Consider the following 20,544-nt stretch of genomic DNA (forward strand, 5'->3'; position numbering starts at 1 on the left):
CAACTCCGGCCGGTCAACACTCCTATTTCTTTCTCTTTCATTTTTTTTTTTCTCCCTCACACCACTCATGTCCTGACTTCCACCATTTTCAACCCAAACACCCACCCATTCACAATTGGGTGTATCATGACCAAAAACGAAAAAAGAAAAGAAGTACTAGAACTGATTTCTCCTGTGTTGTACGAAAGGCATAGAGAAAAAGAAGTAAAACTAAAACTGGGGTACTGCCGCACAGATGTAGATCACTGTGTTGAGCGGCAGGCACCAAAAACTGAATTGTGATGAGCTATACCTAAGCCTTTTATATATAAAACACCTTCACCCCGAACAGGATTTTTAGAGGGAGGGGTGGATGCACAATTGCACACCAAGTATTTTCCTATTTTAAGTGCTTTTGTTTTTATGGAATTTTGAATACCAAAAGATAAGGAATTCATTAAATGTTTTTGCATAAGTTTACGAGGACAATGGGTCAGATGGGCAAATTTGTCATTTAAGTAGATAAATTAAAAAAAAAACAAAAAAAAACAGGAGAAGAGACTGCAGAGTGCATAATAACTTTTTGGGAGTAGCAACAACTTTCAAAAAAGATGCAAATCCACTTTATCTTTAAAAGACAATAAAAAACTAAGAGAAAAATCCCCATCCGTACAAAAAATTAGAGGTAAGTACAGTCAACAACAGTATGACTTGTAATTCTCATCAAGAAATCTATTTCTACCTGGTTTCTGTGGGAACCACTTCTTCCGTGTTGAGTTTGTATATTATCTTGGAATGCCATCGGATTCTTTTGAAAAATCTGATGTAAGTTTGATAAAATGTGACTTTTAACCGTTTAGTCCACTTGTTGTTATTTCATTTCAGTATAATTTACTTGAATCCAAAGAGCAAAATAGACAAGGAAATGGAATTAATGTACTCAGAACAATCTGTCTACAGAGGTGTTGTATATATGACAGTCATTGGTGTATGACTGTTTTGACTTATTTATACAAACTGGCTTTACAAAACAAAATGATCAACTGGGAAAAATCAAGGAATGTTACAATAAATGAAGCACAATCAGGTGACAACAATTTCCAGTACCCTACTTCCACAGAATCATACCCACAGACACCATCACAATGGTCATCAACTGGAACTTTCCTGGAAGAAACGAGATAGCTGCAAAACAAGAGCAAAGGAGAAAACCATCAGTATGCATGTTTGCTTCTTTGAAATACTGTTTTCTGATTTACTAAATTAGTAAATTGGATGTTGTCTTAGTCCCATGGCCTTCAAATTAAATGATGCCTTTTAAAAGTCAATTGCGTAGAGCTGTATACTTCTGGAACCTCAAGGTGTCTTGACTAAGTCTTAATCCTCACCAAGCAAGTGTAAGATGCAAAAGCCAATTTTAAAACCTCTTATTTTTTAGAAACAGATCATGGGTTTGACTACCTATACCTTTAAAATACTGAAACATTATTTGTAAGACAATACATGAAGACACTATGAAATCTTTATTCTAATAGTTCCTCAACAGGTATTACTGTACCCTGGTGGTTGTATCTAGGTGTGGCACCTTCTCTTAATTAATTATTATGTAAGAGTGCCATGTGTTCAGATTAAATTCAAACTGTGATAATCTAAATACTAATAATACTAAAGACAAGTAAAGATCGAGCAGATATTGGTGTTTTCTCGACCGTCAATCTCACCTTGATTACTAACATTCCCAGTGCCAGAAGTTGAATTTGCAACCTTAATTCCAAGGCTTGCACAGTCGGGTTTAAGTGTGCCTGAAAGATAATAAAAAATTTAGAGCTCCTATTCATTTCTTGAACTTTTTTTTGTTTGTTAATTTTTATTTTTTTTAAAACCAAAATACAAGTTTAGTGTTCTTACATTCTTTGTAGCAGGGGAATGCTGAGATATCAAGAAGATTAGAGGAGTCTGAATTGCATTTACATACGGGTTTGTATTCATATGTTGCATTCTTCACACATTCACCTTCCCCACAGTCAACCCAGTAGCAAGCTGTTAAACCACAGAAAAACAAGTCATTAGGAAAAGAAGCAAGTAATTATGAGAATGAATGGATGTGATGATTGAGGTGATTAATAGTAATTACGATCAAAGGCGGATATGTTGTCTGGAACTTCTGTTTCAGGAACGATTGGGGCTGGCTGGCAATCATAGTCCAGTGTACCTGCAAAGTCATGATAAATTGACAAAGATGAGTGAATTGGTCATGACCCTTTAATTAAAGAACAAAGTTGAATAATGAATATATATGCAAAATTGGAAGTGTTATTTTGAGAGGGAGAGAATATGAACTTACAGTTGGGAATGACACAAGGGAGAAATTTGTGGTCACCATCATCATCATCGTCATCACGGGTTCGTTTCCAACCTTGATCACACTCGCAGGAGAAGCCTAATGGCTGGTCTGTATCAAATTTGCAGAATCCCTTTCCACACTCCACTTCTTCACAAATGTCATCTGACTCATCTGTAATTTGAAGGTACCCAACATTAACAAGATATATAACCAGAAAGGTACAAAATTAATGTTTACATAGGTTGTGTGTTTCAGAGAGAGGCAGAGGATGAAGTACTTACTGGCAATAGAAGGAGATATATCCCCGTCCCAAGCAAAAGCAGACATGGGTAGCAGTACCACAAGCACAGCTACAAAGGCCATGGTCTTAGAGAAAGCCATTTGTTTCAGTCTTTCAGAGAGAGAGAGAGAGAGAGAGAGATTTTATCTGATGCTAGAGAATAGGTGAAGGTGGTGTTGTGCTTCTAAAGCTCTTGGGATCTATATATATAAAGGTTGAAAGGTTTTGAAGATTTCTTAGAACCCAAACATTGAAAAAGAATATGTGGACCTAGATCCTCTGCCAATCTTTTGGTACCAGACTGGCACATGACTTTTAATTCAAACCCTTAATTTTCTTTCCTTTCGGATAAGGATCCTCTGCCAGCCTCTCGGATATGTGTGATGTGTAGAGTAAGAGTACGAAGGATAATGATGGCGGCAGAGAGGTTGGGAAGAAAGGAATGATGGAAATTCCTGCGCAAATGGAATGATGCGCATATGGCAAGCAAAAGCTAGCTAATTCCCAGTGTCCAGAACACCAGAACCAACCATCACCATGCAACCAATTCTTTATCATTTCATATCTGATTTCTTTACTCAATATTCTGAAATTCTTGCAAAAGCACCACTGCACCGCAACAGTACTGCATAACAAAATTGAGTAACTTAATTTATTATAATATTCTCTTTTGCATTATTAATTTACATAATTTAATTCGCAACTCGCAAGCAAGTAAAGGCCAGAAAATGAAAAGAATATTAATTTGATTAATATTGATATTTTGAAGGCTGAAGCAAGCGCAGTGGTAGAGTACTGCGGAGGTCCAGGCTTCCAGCTAAGCTAGTAAAAGTAAAAGAAGATGGTGAAAGACAAAAAGTTAGAAAAATCTGAGATGGCGAGGCGGCTTCGAGGACGCCGGTATATTTGGCGTGTGCAGGTAAACGTAGGATAAATATGGTGTTGTGATGACCATTGGATCCTTTTAATGGCCAAGATCAAAAGTCTGGTACCCTTTGATAACCTATAATCTATTTCTTGGTTTACTGTAATTGCAGGCAATTTAAAGTAATTGTACAAGCAAGGCTTTCACTATATTGTGTTGAAGAGCTCGGTGGCTTTCAGAAGATGATACGAATCTTAAAGATTAGACCCCTGACATCTTCTATTGAATCTTCTTCAAGCCACCACTTCCTTCAGAGATGCTCTGTAAGTGGGACTGCCAAGGGTAAATCAAAGACAAAAACTGCAGCACCACTGAAACGGTCTAAGATAACTGTAAAAAAAGGTACTGCAGAATCTGCTCCTAAGGGTGGAGGAGGGAAAGGATCTCAAAAAGATCGGCTCGAAAAATTTTATGATCAATGCTTAAATGCCCCCACACCTATTAGGTACTTACCGCCTATACAAAGAAAACGTGAGATAGAGCGAGAGAAGTTGGGTCTTATTAGCAAAGACCGACAACGTGAGCTTGATATGATGAAGAAAAATAAGGGAGAATTGGGCATCTCAAAAAAACCAACACTTATGGGAACTCCTGGTTTGGATTTGATATCACTAGGTTTGGTTGATGAGGAGAAGATACCAAAATATGAACTGACTGTTGAAGATGGTCGGAGGCTTGCAAAGGAGTATAGTAGGGTTTTGATGAGGCGTCACCGAGCAAGGCAGGCAGCAGAGACAACACTGTTGCGGTTGAAGAAGGAGGCGATTGAGCATTGCCTGAACATTTGAAGGCAGCAGCGATGGTGCCGGATCTGACTCCATATATTCCCAGCAAATCGGTTCATGGCAACTCTGACTCCTCCAATTGAAGGTTATATTGAGAAGGTTAAGGAAGCTGCAAGGAAGAGCAGTGAGAAGGGGAAGCTCAGATGACCTGAGGTTAGTTTTTTTTTTTTTTTTTTTTTTTTTGCTTCTTAATATTTTATTTTCCCTGCTATGTATATATATTTTTAATAGTTCTTGGATGATAACTATTTTATTTAGAGACTTGCTTGATAAATTGAGAGCCTAGCTTTGAAATAGTTTAAATTGAATGTCTACTGGGTCTTCCAGGATAGGAAATGATTACTTTACTGTGCACCAAAACAATCTGCCTAATCTATGTGAGCTTGAAACATAGCATTTTAGAAAGAAAATTCATGTGACATTTCCTAGATTCCATGCCCCTGCTGGGCTTGATATGCTGGTTCTTAATCTTGTCATGTTTGATATAATTTCATGTTTCTTCTTATGCAGATGGAGTTATATATGCTTGCGAGGCAGGAGATCCTTAGTTGTTGGACAACTGGTCAATTCTGAAGTCAGAAGTGAGCTAATATTCGAGTTCAGGGAGTCAGCACATTAATGACAAAGTGATGAAATAGTGTTGTTGAATTAGATCTTGTGCTTGTGTTTTGGTGGCCTATAATATGCTTGAATGTTTTTAATAATTCGATGTGGCTTAAATTAGTATTTTTGACCAATTTTTGAATCTTACATGTTTGCATGGTCATGAATAGTTATGTTCTCTTAACTAAATTGCTTCGGGGTCTAACCAGTCTTTCAAGGAGAATCACATATATTCAAAACTATATCACTACTAAGTACGCCATAATGGTCAGGCCATAGAAATTTGGTAGCTAGCTTAACAAAACAAGGATTGGTACGTTATAAATTTGCCAATTTTTTAATCCATGCATTAGGGAAAAAAAAATCATTGGAATTTTTACTAAAGGTCAATCCTTTTTATTTTTTGGGTATTTGCACCAAGTTCTATTTTTCTGTTCTTAATGTTACAAAGCCGGTTTGGAAAGTGATGAATATCCCTTTTGCCGGCATGGGGCAGAAGTTTGTGGACTCTTTAAGGGCTTCATAGCTAAATGATCCATAAGGTTGAAAACTGAAAAGAAAAAAGAAGATGGAACAAATAAGCAATTGAGCAGTTGTTTGATGATGAATGAGAATATAAGGACATGCAGTGCACCAACATAAAATACTTACTGGGGCGAGGAATCTTTAATTTGCTTATGTTTTATGAGTTATGACTTGTGAGGGTGGCAAATGGCTTAATCAGGGAAACCTCTGCCGGCCATACTCATTAAATAATGTCACCACTTGACCACACCAGATAAGAACTTGAGAGAAAAAGCCAGGCATGCTAATTACTATACTAGATTTTCATTATTATATAGTAAGTATCATTACCATACAGAGTCAACTAAGATTAAGTAGCAATTTAGTTTGTTTAATCAAAAATTAACATCGTCGTACTATTACTCCTCTATATAAGACTAAGGGGTCCAACTCTGTATTTTATTTGTGGTATACAACTATATATCATGACTATCAGTATCAGTATGTCTCTCTCTTTTTAGTCAGCAGCCTAGAAATTACAACAAGACTTTGATTAGTAACAATTAAAGATGGGAAAGGCAAGCAAATGGATTATAAACTTTTTGATAGGAAAGTATGAAAAGAAGAAAGAAAAGGTTTTGAATCAGCAATCTCAGTCTTTTACTGGTATTACCAAGGCTGCAGGGACACCAAGAGTTAAACGCAGATGGAGCTTTGGAAAATCAGCAGGAAAAGAGGCATCCCACAAGTTTTCCAAATCTGTTGATTCAATTGACACCACCAAGTTGCCATTGAAGGTTCAGCAGATTAATCATGCCATTCCATTGGCAAGAGATGTTGAAAATAATGCTTTCACAAGGATTCAAGCTTCTTTTCGTTCTTATTTGGTACAAATTTCTTTCCTTCCAAAACTTTAAGATTCCTGTTCTTGATTAACAACTGAGCAATTCCCATTTGCAAACATTTCAAATTTGTTTATGATAGCAAGATGGAACAGACAAAGTTAAATCTATTTCCATGATCATTTTCTGGTGTTGTTTCAGGCGAGGAAGACTTTGCATGCCTTAAGGGGGCTGGTCAAGTTACAAGCACTCATAAGAGGTCACATAGTGAGGAAACAAACAAATGCTACTGTGAGGCGCATGCATGCTTTAATCGCAATCCAGGTTAGAGCTCGGTTTCAGAGAATTCAGATGGCAGAGGCAGCACATGTAGTTACTAAAAAGCAGTCATCCATTCAAAGAGGTTTCACTCAGGACAATGGAGTGCATAGAGTAAGCCAGTTTCTAAGATGGGAAATGGTCTCAGAATTTAAGTTCCATTGTTTCTTTTCGTCTTTTGATTGTTGGGAAGACGTATAATACAATGAAACCAAAAATCATTTACATATCGAATATAAGATGTATATGATTCCAATACAACATAAACCCAATACCAAGCATGAGGTCAGGGACCTAAATTTGTATGTGAGTAAAATCTTAATTAAATCTACCTGGTAAAGCTTTCAATGCTAACTTGCAATATGGCCTTATTTATTTATGCAGAAGACAATGGATATGAATCCCAACGAAACACAAAGAGTTTCCAAAAGCCCAAGTGGCTGCTATAATCATTCACAAACTGGGAGGATTGAGCATGGCTGCACAACATTTTATTCTGAACGTCTTTCCATCTCAAAACGACATAAATACGAGGAATCCCCATTCACAACTGCAGAAAATAGTCCCCAGATAGTTCCAGCTGCATCCAAACCAAAACCAACTGAACCCTCTTTCCCTTTTCAACAGCATGATTGTGTAGACCCTCTGTCTTATGACTACACATTCATGCCAAATTACATGGCCAACACACAATCTTCGAAGGCAAAAGTCAGGTCACAGAGTGAGCTAAAGCAAAGGCCTGAAGGGAGCATGAAGCATAAAAGCAAGCATACAGAATTGGTAGATGCAACACATGTTTCCATGGAAGAAGATCAAGTTCTGAAACGTTCGTCCTCACAGTTCAAACCCAATGGTCTTAAAAATCATGACCCCAGCTGGTTTGTTAAGCTCTACAGGTCAAGAAGATTGTTTGAGGACAGCAAGCGTGCTTCGGTTACACCAAGTACCAGTCATCCCAACTATACTGAATTTCTTGATGCATATGAGGTAAAAATTGTACTCTTTAACTCTACTGCATTACGCAGGTTTGTATTTTTAATTGATGCCTATTTCATTTCATAGTTGGTCTAATATCATTGAACTATGTGATTGCAGCCCCATGTGATTTTGTACTAATAGCTACTCCCTCAACAACGTTGAGTTGGAAATATAAATGGATGCTGAAGCCTGAAGAATGAAGAGTTCTTACAGACCTATATAGCATGTATCGCACAGAAGAAACTTTTCAGTGAAATATACTAATTACTAATTGAACTTATTTATGAGTTCAGTGTCATTTCATGATAGCATCATCATTCTTGCATTTATGGAGACAGACAATTTTTATTTTTATTTTTCAAAGGAGACACAGACAATGAATGCATCACAATGAATTACAACAAGATATTTCAATCTAAGAACAAAGTAGTTTGTGCCTGGAATGAAACGTAACAAAATATTGCAATCTAAAAAGAGGAAAAAAAAACACACACACATTTATGCAATACAGAGACTCCCAAAATAACCAACAATCTCAAACATCAATTACAATAAAGAAAATGAAAATACCAAGACAAATGCAAATATATGAAAATTTATGTGCTCTGGTTAATTTTCAGCAAACATCAAAAATTTATGTGCTCTGGACCTCTGGTACATTTTGTAATAAGAGTTGCCTTACATCTATTTTTACAAGTGAATGCATGCCTGAATATGATGACGTGAACTATATCATATGAAGAATACCATGACGTGATATACATCATGTATAAGACATCATTGTCAATTGCAATTTGCAGATCAAAGCTATATCATGATCCCGTATTATATACATCCATCTGCAAGCTGTGTACTGCTAATTTGACTCTTCTTCGATCCCACTTGAAAGAATGTTGGTGGGTAGATTTAGTATTAATTGGGGAATTTCTAAAACAAAAAATAATAATAAAAGATGCTCAGATGATTCTTGGTACACAAAGTCAGAAGCATCAAAATAATAAAAAGAACAAAAAAGGCTTAATTATCGATTTACCATCCAAAACTGTAACTCATTCCCACTTTACCACCTGAAAGTTTTTTTGTCCCAAATTACCACTGTAACTTACATCCGTGTCCCATTTTACCTTGTTCCGTCAACAATTCCGTTAATGCTGACGTGGCACGCTGAATGTGCGCCACGTGTCACATCTTTTTTTGTATTTTTTACCATCCAAAACTGTAACTCATTCCCACTTTACCACCTGAAAGTTTTTTTGTCCCAAATTACCACTGTAACTTACATCCGTGTCCCATTTTACCTTGTTCCGTCAACAATTCCGTTAATGCTGACGTGGCACGCTGAATGTGCGCCACGTGTCACATCTTTTTTTGTATTTTTGTATTTTTTTTATTTTTCTATTTTTATAAACTTTGAAAATTAATTAAAAATAGCTCCGAACTTAGAAAAATACACGAAAAATTCCTACTGACTTGTCTTGACTAGTACTAATTTACTATGGGATCAAAATGCCAATTTTTCCTATAAAAATTCCAGAAAATTTGGAAAGTCGAAATTTATTTCTAGAAAATTAAAATACTCTAGACTCTTTGGAAATTCATAGAATAATCTCTCGAACTCCAAAAAATGTGAGGTTTGCACCGTTAGTCTTCTAAAAACTAACAATACATTTCTCATGAACACTTGCTACCCAAAAGACCTCTCGGTCTTAGAGGAAAATAAAATTCCCTATAAAATAAATTCTAGAAAAATTCTAGAATTTCTGTAAAGTCTCGAAATAATTCTTTAAAACAGGCTTTTGGTAATTTTTCAAAATATTTTTGAGAATTTGTCCAAGAGTTTACGAAAATTCTAGAATTTTTTTTAGAATTTATTTAATAGAGGAAAATTTATTTTAATTTTTTAGAAATAAATTTGGACTTTCTAATTTTTTTTGGAAATTTTTAGAGAGCAAATTGGTAATTTAACCTTATAGTAAATTAGTGCTAGTCAAGACGAGTTCGTAGGAATTTTTCGTGTATTTTTCTGAGTTCAGAACTATTTTTAATTAATTTTCAAAGTTTAAAAAAAATAAAAAAAGATGTGACACGTATAGTGCACCACGTCAGCATTAACGGCCAAATCGTCAACATTAACGGAATTGTTGACGAAACAAGGTAAAATTGAACACGAATGTAAGTTACAGGTGGTAATCTGGGACAAAAAAACTTTCAGGTGGTAAAGTAGAAATGAGTTACAGTTGTTGAGTGGTAAATCGATAATTAAGCACCAAAAATAAGAATACTTACCAGAACCCCAGAAATTTCGATTTTGTCTCCAGCCTGTTAAGAATCACCTGCCTCTCTACCTCGTCAAATTCTTGCCGACACAGCTTTATTTCTTTTCGATTCTTCTTTATTTGTTTCGATAACCTCGTGGTGAACTGCTGCTGTTCGTTCGTTCCATTGAGAGATGAAAGAGTAAAGAGAGTGACAGCAAGAGCAGTCCACCACGACGCGGTTTAAACAAATAAAGAAGAATCGAGTAGAAATTAAGAAGAATCGAGAAAAAATAAAACTGTGTCGGCAAGAATTGGCGAGGGTAGAGAAGAGAATCGGGGCTACACTTGATGAGAACAGAAGCCCTCCCCTTCGTCCGGCCATCTTTCCAGCTGCCCCTCCCTCCAACACCGACTCCCCAACTCCGGCCGGTCAACACTCTATCTCTTTCTCTTTCATATTTTTTTTTCTCCCTCACACCACTCATGTCCTGGCTTCACCATTTTCAACCCAAATACCCACCCATTCACAATTGGGTGTATCATGACCAAAAACGAAAAAAGAAAAAAAAGAAAAGGAAGTACTAGAACTGATTTCTCCTGTGTTGTATACTTGTACGAAAGGCATAGAGAAAAAGAAGTAAAACTAAAACTGGGGTACTGCCGCACAGATGTAGATCACTGTGTTGAGCGGCGGCACCAAAAACTGAATTGTGATGAGCCATACGGCCCATACCTAAGCCTTTTATATATAAAACACCTTTCACCCCGAACAGGATTTTGAGAGGGAGGGGTGGATGCGCACCAAGTATTTCCCTATTTTGAGTGCTTTTGTTTTTATGGAATTTTGAATACCAAAAGATAAGGAATTCATTAAATGTTTTTGCATAAGTTTACAACTTTACAAGGACCATTAAATGGGTCAGATGGGCAAATTTGTCATTTAAGTAGATAAATTAAAAAAAAACAAAAAACAAAAAACAAGAGAAGAGACTGAAGAGTACATAATAATTTTTTGGGAGTAGCAACAACTTTCAAAAAAGATGCAAATCCACTCTATCTTTAAAAGACAATAAAAAACTAAGAGAAAATCCCCATCCGAACAAAAAATTAGAGGTAAGTACAGTCAATAACAGTATGACTTGTAATTCCAAGGAGGGAAGATCACATAGTCTAGCAGGCTCCAGCAGAACATGTACTTCTTTTCTCTACTCTAGCCAGTTAATTAATTTTCTATTTTGCCCTTCTGAAGCCAGTTAATTAATTTTTTATTTTGCCCTTCCTTCTGTCAGTCTTATTATCCTATAACATCGATCCTAATTCATAATCCACTCATCTCTCTCTGGCTTTTCATTTTGACGGCATTATCAAATTTTATTGTACTAAATTTGACTTCACACTTCATTCTTTAGAAACTCTATTTCAATTTTCAACAGTTCAATAGGTTTGAAGCATTATACAAGTTTGCAAATTTTTCCAAATAACTACAACTATTAAGAAATATTCAAAAATTTTGAATATTTTATTAAAATAACGTTATTCATGAAGAACATATTGACCATTCCAAATAGTTTGTAAAAAAAATAAAAAACCATTCCAAATAGTTTTATAATATGGAACAATCGTTTCACTAACCAAATAAATCTATAAAACCTTTTTAAATTACAAATTTCTCAAAAAACTTTTCTATGATTTTATTTTAATCACAATAAATTAATAAACATATACTATTATGCATATTTAAATTTGTATTAAATTTGTGTTTGACTCTATTTGCAGGCCACGTTGATTAAGTAATGGAGCTTTGGAAAATTTGCAGGAAAAGAAACGTCCCACAAGTTTTCCAAATTTGTTGATTCAATTGACACCACCAAATTGCCATTGAAGGCTCGGCAGATAAATCATGCCATGCCATTGGCAAGAGATGTTGGAAATGCTGCTGCAACAAAAGTTCAAGCTTGCTACCGTTCTCAGTTGGTACAAATTTCTTTCCATCCCATCCAAAGCAATTACCATTTGAAAACATTTCAAATTTGTTGCTCATAGCAAGATGGGGCAGTCTTAAGTTTATCTATTTTCATGATCATTTACTCGTGTTGTTTCAGGCAAGGAAGGCTTTGCATGCCTTGGGAACTAGTCAAATTACAAGCACTTGGTATTTGCAGTTAAATAGTTAATAATGCTTGAGATGAGAGAGAGAGAGAGAGAGAGAGTACACACGTACACGTCCAGTGTGTTACGTACAATATCTAGAAATATTCTACTACCCATCACAATTTTCAAATTATCTTGAATCAATGGTCATAAGTTCATAACCAATTCCCCATCTGAGATCAACCTACAATATCAGTACCTGTCTAGGTGCCTAATTCCTCTTGTGAAGAATGGATAACAAAAACTCATAACTACAAAAATTATTGGAATCAGAAATATAATACATGTGGCGGCAGCTCAATGGACTTAATCATCCTGCTTGGCAGTATTTTCCTTGATACTCTTAGTCAACCAAATCGCAGTTTCTCTAGGAGAGACCTTCCCAGGCCCAAAAGGCTTCAGCAGCACTCCAAGTTCATCATATCTTTCATGTTGGAGCAATCTTGCACTAAATTCAAGCAGCCCTTCTAAAGCTTCAGCCCTTTGCTTGAATGATGAGGTGTCAAACCGGCGACGACGTGTGTCTGATGAGGTCCGGCTTGATGCTCCAGCAGTTGCATTTTGATCAGAACATTCATCACTTTGAACTTCTCCATCAGCTTGAAACATGCTGCACTTAATTCCTTGCCATGCATCAGTGAAACTAAGCTTCCGAGAGGTTTTATCACATATCTGAACTGTACATTTGTCTTTCATGATTGATCGGTCACCAGATTGCGGGGAGCCAGACGAGCCTTGCACAGAGGTTGGTGAAGTCCTACGGAAAGGTAAAAACTGTTCTTCATATAATTGTTCTTCATATGACGCTAATGGGAATTCGGCTATTCTGTCTATTCGAGGGGAATTGACAGAAACATCAGGAGATTTAATACAGTGCAGGACACCAACATTTGGCCGGAAAGGGGATTGTTGAATTGCAGCTCTTGTTGGTAATGGCAATGATGCTCTGCGAGTTGTACTTACTGCTTTTTTGGGAGTGCATGAAACAGGAACCTGTAAAATAAAATTTACAAACTCAAACTACTAAGACTAGCAAAAATTGCCATTCAAAATCGACAAGATTTAGCAAAAGTATGACTTACCATTGAATAGTGCTATTATGCAAGCTAAAGTTTGTTTGATGAATAAACTTGAGCTTTTTTTCTTATTGCTCATTCATCAGGTGCATGGAGAGGGGGGAGGGGAGAGAGAGGGGAGAGAGAGAGATTGAGAGTACATCTCCCAACTGAACTTACCGATGCACGATTCTTTGGCTCCATCCATCTCTTGGGAGTGGCAGAAGCTTTTGGAGTTTTGGAAGCAATTGGGTGCTTGCGAATGGCTGTTTTTTTATAGGTGCCACCAACAGACAGTCCTGCCAATTCTTGACTCAGATAATTTGTCATCTCATGCATTTCTTGGGTAGAGCACAGAGAATCTTGCTCACCTCCAGATATACTAGGATTTAAAGTCCTATCATTGCTGAAAGTATGTCGCTTCTCCTGGTATGTGGAGAAAGGAACATCTTCTGGCTCTGAAAATCTAGTTTTCTTCAAGTAACTGGGTTCAGGCCACTTGACTCCTAAAGTTCCATGTCTAGGGATATTGATTTTGAGATGAACCTTGTGAACATAAGGCTGAAGGTGTGGGTGACCAAGCAGCTGCGCAGCCTGCCACAACAAAAACACTTCAAATGAGATGAAAAATACTTTGTTGCCAATCTCGTTCTTGCAGATAGCATCACAAAATATGCCCCCACTAATCCCCCCCCACAACTGAATATAAGTCAATCTCTTGATTCTCATAACCACTCTCAAAACATGACCAACAATGAAGGATATTGTATATAGATGTATGAAGCAAATCATCCAAGGAATTATTCCACAGATTTTGGAAATAATGTACTTGAGTTCATGAATGTTGAAATTAAAAACTTAATGCCAATCAAATAAACCAGACTGCAAGGTGTTGCGTCATTTCAGGCAACAGACAGTAGGCATAATGTACTAGCATGTGGTGAATCATGATGAGATATGTTGGTTATGGCACAGAAAGAATTGCACAATGAATCCAGATATGTTGACTATTATCATAATACGGTGTTATTCACATACTTTTTGCAAGATGTAGGTTAGAGGAGAAGTATACATACACTTGGCCTGAGTTCTGGGTTTTTTCGAAGCATGCTTTTAACAAGCCCTCGACTGAAAATAGAAATAAGCCAAATGATTAGATAAAAAATATTCACTTGTTAAAGGCAACTTAATCACATCTACCTAGAAACACATGGTATTAGAAGTCAGGCAATAGTATCTGTTATTTTTGTCACTTGAACTTATCCTTCCTACATGTCAATTCCAAATGTTGTGCAAATGTATGCAAATAATTCCTATACAATAGGACAACTAAACGTGCGATTGACATGTATAACCACAAAAACCAAACATATACCAGAAAAGGACTTACAAGGCACCAGAGTATTTTGTGGGAAGGGGAGCCACTACGGATCTGTTAATTTTGTTAATCAGTGCTTGTATATCCTGTTCAAGAAACAAGAAATAAATACCTGATCCAATAAAATATATTTAATCTATTTATATATGTTTAAGAAAAGAGGAAAAGCAAATGGGAGGAATAAAAAATAACAAAATAAAAAAACACAAAAGAGGCAAAGCAATGTATATCAAGATATCTGAAAAAACTTACAAATGCTTTAAATGCAGGCTTATGAGAAGTCATTTCATATATGCAGCATCCTGGATAAAAAATGTTCAGTATAACACATATTGCAGCTAAAAAAGAATATTAATGAAGGCCAAAAATTTCCACATACACAGAGTCCTTACCCAAAGACCAAATATCTGATTTTGAACCATAAGGTATATCAGCAAGAAGCTCAGGACACATATAGCTAGGAGTTCCCACAACCTGAATCAAGAGATAATGATTCTTAATATAGGTAGCTCCAAGACATTGTGAATAATTGACTGTGGAGAAGAATCACAGTTACTCACAGAAGAGGCAAGATCATCTGAAGTCAACATTTTGGCAAGTCCAAAGTCACCTGCTCCCACATTGATCAAATTGTTGTCAGAAAAATTACACTCCCCTTCAGGAGAACTATAGAAGTAATAGGATCACTTACCAAGACGTATGTCTTGATCTTTTGTCAAGAATATATTAGAACACTGAAGAAAACATGGAACACTATCAGTACAAAACAGCTTCAGAGATTTTGAAAGGAGATAGCAACACCATCTTTGCTAAGTACACAGAAATAAATATGTCACTAACCTTGACATCACGATGAAGAATATGATTCATGTGCAAATAGTCGAGCGCCATCAGAAGTTGAACAAGCCACTTACAGAGCTTCTGGTGAAAGTTAATTTCCACGAATTAGATGAAGAGCATAGTTACAGGAATGTAATGTATAAAAGGGACTACTGAGCAAGGAATGCATAAATAATAAAAAATTTGCTGCAGGAGGAGAAAACGAAGAGAAAAACAAGAATTAAGATAACTTCAAACCTCTTCAGGGAAAAGAAGACCCTTGGCTTTTTTTATAGCTTCTGCCCTGTACGACACGGAAAAGCAGCATAAGTGGCCAAGAACATGCAAACCTTCAAGTCAAAGCAGATGAATCCACAAATTTATAGTTTCAGTACAAAAGAAAACTTACATGTCTCCTCCTGCGCAATAACCTATGATAATGCATACATAGCAACCCTGAGAACAAGGGAATCGATATGAACCAATGTTAAACCATAGGAACTAGGTAGGCTACCATAACTCCCAAGGAAAACTAAAAACAAAAATTAAAAAAAGTAGTAAATCACAATTTGGGATAACAAAAACCCAATGAGATTAAGTGTGAACTACCCTCAATGTTGAATGCGGAGGACTCCATAAACTCTTGAGGTATTTCGGAAAAGTATGGAATTTAGACAACCACCCCCCCGCGGTCCACATACTATATACAGATATTAAAATTCTAATCATGCTCCCTGGTGTTTCAGCACTTTAAAAAAGTTTATTATACTGATAGACAGGAGGCCAAAAGCAAAAAAAAAAAAATTTAAAATCTTCCATGACAAATTTTTTTTTTTTTTTTTTTTCCAGATGATGTTGAACCACATATTATGATAGAATCTCATTTTTAACTTCAAGATTATCCCTGCTAATCTGCTAGCACGGATGGCTAAAAGATAATTATTTTAAGTTGAAGATGAGAGTATGGAATAGTAACTGCAGAAGTAACTATTAAGATGAGTAAAGACTGAAATGTTGTATACATATCACCCTCGGGATATGCCGGTAAAAAGAATCTAGAACAAATGCAACAATGTATAAAAGAGGAAAAACAAAAATACATCATTGAACACAACTACACAAGATATAGTTGCAGGCACAATGTACCTTTTCCACCCAAGAATCTTTGTACTCCACAATAAATGGATTTCGTAATTTAGAAATGAGCTCCATCTACACAAACCAGGAAAAGTGTTAATCTGCAGATATCCAATATACCATTAAAAATAATCAAAGGTTTAAGCTGGAGCACATCCAGCAAGAACATGGTTTATATGAAGCATATTCAACATCGTTTACAGAACAATTCATGAAATATAAAGTGTATACGGAAGATCATCAGTACCCACAAGAAATGCGATTAGTTCCTTGAGACAAAATCATGAATAAAGAATACTAACCTCCTGGTGCGCAGATCTCCGTGATCTATCAGTCTGGCGAGCAAGACGAATCTTTTTCAACACATATCTTTATATATCAAACAAATAAAATAAAAACAAATTCTCAATATTTGCATGATGATAGTAAACATGAATACAGAAAAGGAAAAAGGAAAAGTAAATTCCATTCTCACTTCTTCTTTTCATGCTTATGCCTGACCAGAAGCGCAGAACCGAAAGCCCCTTTCCCAATTTGCTCTAAAACTTCATATTGCTCCATGTGATATATATATTCAAAATTTATCTTTCCTGAGTAAAGACCAAAATGGTTTTAATATCATAGACATTCACAATAGCACAAATAATACTTTTCAATTCTTGGAATGTACTTTAACATGAAGCAATGTAGCAAAGTAGCAGCAAGGGAAAGCTACACCATTCTGAAGTTACTAAGACAGTTGCATAGCTTAGAAACATGCCTTTCTTTTTTCTTGAGAAATAAACAAGGAAAATGCAAGAAAAATACTACAGAAAATTGATAAACCCTTGAAAGCAATGAAATTTACCCGGATAAAAATAAAACATTCGAATGAAACCCTTAGTTGTGGATAGAAATAAGCTCTAATATAGTCTACATTACCACTAACTACACTAAAATAGTCAACCATAGTACCCATCTAACTACACTAAATACAAAAATTCAAGTAAATAACCCCGAGTATAATAAAAATATGTTGAAAATACATAAACATTGTAGAAAGAAGAGTCAAAATTTGAAGTGTGTGTCAAAAGTCTCAAATCAGCTCAGCCGAATCGTCAGTTTTAGGCTCAAATGGAGAGCAAGCCTTCATTTGATCAGATCCCATAGGAAAACTAAATAAATTTTAGAAAAACTAAAATTGTACAATATATACTTTGCCTCCCTTTTCTACACTTTCTTCACAACCAAACAATGTAATATATAGTAAAATGAGTAGAGAGAGAACACAAACCATAAATATCTAACTAAAGCACTAACTAGCCACATATCCGAAACCCAAAGTGAAAAATGAGTTAAAATTAAGAATTGTTACTCTAAAAATGGAAAATGCAGCTTAAAAACTAAACCCAGTTCAAAATTTTCAACTTTTATTTTGTTAAATGTCAAGAAAATCAAAGTCGAAAACTTTAGAGAGAGAGAGAGATTTGGAAGACCTGAATGTAGAGAGAGCAAGATGGGTCGAAGAGATCACAATGCGGGTTGGAGAGGGGACAAAGACATTGGCAGAGGAGGAGGAGCTACAAACGACACCGTTACTGGACAAGAAGAATACAAACCAGAAGAAGAAGAAGCTGCAGAGGAAGTTGCAGTAGCTCTTTCGCCCATTCGGGTTTTGGGTGTTGTTTTTACTCTCAAGTCTCAACTCAACTTCTCAAGAGACAAACTGACAAATTCTTAGAGAGAGAAAAAGAGTAAGGCGGATGGGATAGATTACATTGCTTAATTGCTGTGTATACAATAATAAATAAAGAATAATGCTATACTTACCACATTTCTTATACCACATTCTTATACCATCTCACGTGTCATTACTTTATTGGACAAAGTTTTTTTTTTTTCTTTTTGAGTTTTTCTTTTTATTTTTTAGTATCCAATGTATGAATGCCATGTAAGTTGCCACATTAGATGGTATGAAATTATGGTATAAAAATGTGGTATATCTAGCACTACTCATAAATAAACCCATAAATCCTAGAGAGAGATTCATTATATTATATAATTAACATGAAAATTATTGTTTTCTAGTTGGAGAGAGTGAGAGAGGGTGATGGGTCAAGATGGGGGTCATTTTTTTCTCTTCTGTGTTGTGAAAAGGAGAGAACTGATAGTAAACTCTGTGCTCTACATGACACTGAGTCACTGACAAAGAAACAAAGGAGTGGGAGCCTGGGAGGATGGACTTGGTCCCACAAATTTTGTCACAGCTTAATATATATAAACAAGGACACTACTTGGGTCACCCCTTGGGGTACCCCAAGCTCACCCCTCCCCCCAAAATAACAATTTCGGTAATGCCGGCGCATGATCGGAACCGTTCACTTTTTACATCACATATTATAGATCATCTCTACAAAAAATCAACTCAATCGGAAATCGTTTAATTATATAACTGTTGTTGATTAAATAGAAAAAATTAACGGTTTGGCCAAAAAATCACTCTTTAATTGAAAACCATCAATTTTTTCTACTTAATTGACAACAGTTATATAACCAAACGATTTCCGATTGATTTGATTTTTTGCAGAGATGATCTATAATAGGTAATCTAAAAAGTGAACGGTTCCGATCATGCACCGGCATTACCGAAATTGTTATTTTGGGGAGAGGGTGGACCTTGGGGTACCCCCAAGGGGTGACCCAAATATTTTCCTATAAACAATACAGTATTGGGGGCTTTTCTGTACTTATCTCTTCTTTTTCTTTTATTTATATATGAGAGGGACTAAGAACCTAAAATGTATTTTGATCTATTTAATTTTCATCTAATTTCACGGACTACTTAATGATTTAGTGTTATTTCTCTTTATAATATTAGAAATGTTACAAATTTGGTTTCCAGTCTCCATCCCCTAATAAAAAGAGAAAAAAAACATGTAATTTCATTGAATATACTACTAATAAGGATCATTACAAGTTTACAACAAAATTTTAACTCATACCAACTTTTTGAGAAACATTTTGTTAACTCCAACCCATCTATTTAATAAGTTGTTGCCATGACGTCTCTTTTTCAATATATTTATCAAAAAATAAATTAATTCAGTTATGCATTTACTAATTTTAGATAGCATGAAAATATTTCTCTCAGTTGTATTGAAATTTTCTTTAGTAAGAATTAAATAAGTATCGCCGGAATATTATGAAAATTGTTTTGACATATAAGAAACAAATCCATAGTTACTTTGAAAACAAAATATATTATTAAGAAATTAACTCATCCATTAAGAACAATAAAAAAATGTGTTCATCATTTTCAACTTCAACATAAGTTTTTAGGCTAGTTATGGCAATCACGAGCAAGATCTCATGTGTACCACTTTTTCTTTTTGGATATTCATGTGTACCACTTAATGCAAATTGAATGTGTATAATTCAGATTTTGTAAAATGATAAATATAATGCTAGTTGTCCCACATTTTTTCTCCTACACTTGTATCTCATCTGATGTGTCATTACTTTACTGGAAGGGTATTTCCTTTTTCTTTTTTAGGTTTTATTTTTTAATTTTTAGTGTCTAATGTATAAATGTCATGTAAAATGGTATGAAATTGTGGTATAAAAATATGGTAAGTGTAGCATTACTGTAAATGTTAAAGTATAAAAAAGATGACTTCTTCAAAGGTGAAGAGATTAATTGAAAATTAGAATAATACAAAAAGATAAAGCGGAAATGATCTTTTATTTTTATTTATTTATTATATTTTTGTAGGATGTATGAAGACCCGACCAAGAGAAAGCACCGTGGGGCCCGCACCATCTCTCCTCGCCCAATCGATCCGCATCATCAACTCTCTCAATCACGAGGCTTTATTATCCGGCGTTTTTTTTATTCGCTAAATGACCAAACTAACCTTTCAAAATTTCTAGTCCGTGTCGACGTGCTGGGAAGTAGGTTCATGACAAAATGGTCTGTTTCGTAGTAATCGAATTGTCAAAGGGTTCTCTTGGCCAAAAAAAAAAAGAATTGTCAAAGGGTTCTGACCCAAGAAAAAAAAAATTCTGAAATGGGTGTACCAAAAGTAAAGGCTCAACTTTAATATTGGAATTAAAAAAATAGGAGAAAAATGCTTGGATTTTTTTTTTTTTTTTTAGAAAATAAAGTAAAAAATATCTGAAATGCTAGAATAATATATGGTTCATGGTTGG

The 20,544-nt window shown here is 35.5% G+C and overlaps 3 protein-coding genes and 1 pseudogene across 4 annotated transcripts; 2 read left to right on the forward strand and 2 right to left on the reverse strand.

Moving 5' to 3' along the window:
- Positions 1-893: 893 nt before the first annotated feature.
- LOC147280838 (uncharacterized) lies at positions 894-2,796 on the reverse strand. Its single transcript, XM_086249230.1, has 6 exons — positions 2,605-2,796; positions 2,324-2,494; positions 2,114-2,191; positions 1,888-2,019; positions 1,701-1,781; positions 894-1,164 (listed from the first exon to the last, which is right to left on the reverse strand). The coding sequence occupies exons 1-6, from the start codon at positions 2,702-2,704 to the stop codon at positions 1,088-1,090; spliced, it is 639 nt and encodes a 212-aa protein (XP_086105356.1). The 5' UTR covers positions 2,705-2,796; the 3' UTR covers positions 894-1,087.
- Positions 2,797-2,951: 155 nt separating this feature from the next.
- On the forward strand, positions 2,952-4,460 carry LOC147280839 (uncharacterized; annotated as a pseudogene).
- Positions 4,461-5,989: 1,529 nt separating this feature from the next.
- LOC147280840 (protein IQ-DOMAIN 19-like) lies at positions 5,990-8,072 on the forward strand. The gene is made up of 3 exons (XM_086249012.1): positions 5,990-6,307; positions 6,464-6,694; positions 6,965-8,072. The coding sequence occupies exons 1-3, from the start codon at positions 5,990-5,992 to the stop codon at positions 7,640-7,642; spliced, it is 1,227 nt and encodes a 408-aa protein (XP_086105138.1). The 3' UTR covers positions 7,643-8,072.
- Positions 8,073-12,083: 4,011 nt separating this feature from the next.
- On the reverse strand, positions 12,084-18,089 carry LOC147280841 (serine/threonine-protein kinase Nek2-like). Of its 2 annotated transcripts, XM_086246268.1 has the most exons (16): positions 17,832-18,089; positions 16,832-16,946; positions 16,659-16,725; positions 16,366-16,431; positions 15,629-15,675; positions 15,478-15,523; positions 15,241-15,321; positions 15,092-15,134; positions 14,961-15,010; positions 14,793-14,874; positions 14,653-14,702; positions 14,413-14,486; positions 14,099-14,150; positions 13,394-13,616; positions 13,203-13,321; positions 12,084-12,960 (listed from the first exon to the last, which is right to left on the reverse strand). In XM_086246268.1, the coding sequence occupies exons 2-16, from the start codon at positions 16,915-16,917 to the stop codon at positions 12,274-12,276; spliced, it is 1,773 nt and encodes a 590-aa protein (XP_086102394.1). In that variant the 5' UTR covers positions 16,918-16,946; positions 17,832-18,089; the 3' UTR covers positions 12,084-12,273. The 2 variants fall into 2 exon arrangements, with proteins under 2 accessions (XP_086102394.1, XP_086102393.1); XM_086246267.1 differs by having other exon boundaries at positions 13,203-13,616.
- Between the last annotated feature and the right edge of the window lie 2,455 nt (positions 18,090-20,544).

Source organism: Dryas octopetala, chromosome 6 (genome assembly GCF_963921425.1).
Source record: "Dryas octopetala chromosome 6, drDryOcto1.1, whole genome shotgun sequence".
Taxonomy (NCBI): Eukaryota; Viridiplantae; Streptophyta; class Magnoliopsida; order Rosales; family Rosaceae; genus Dryas; species Dryas octopetala.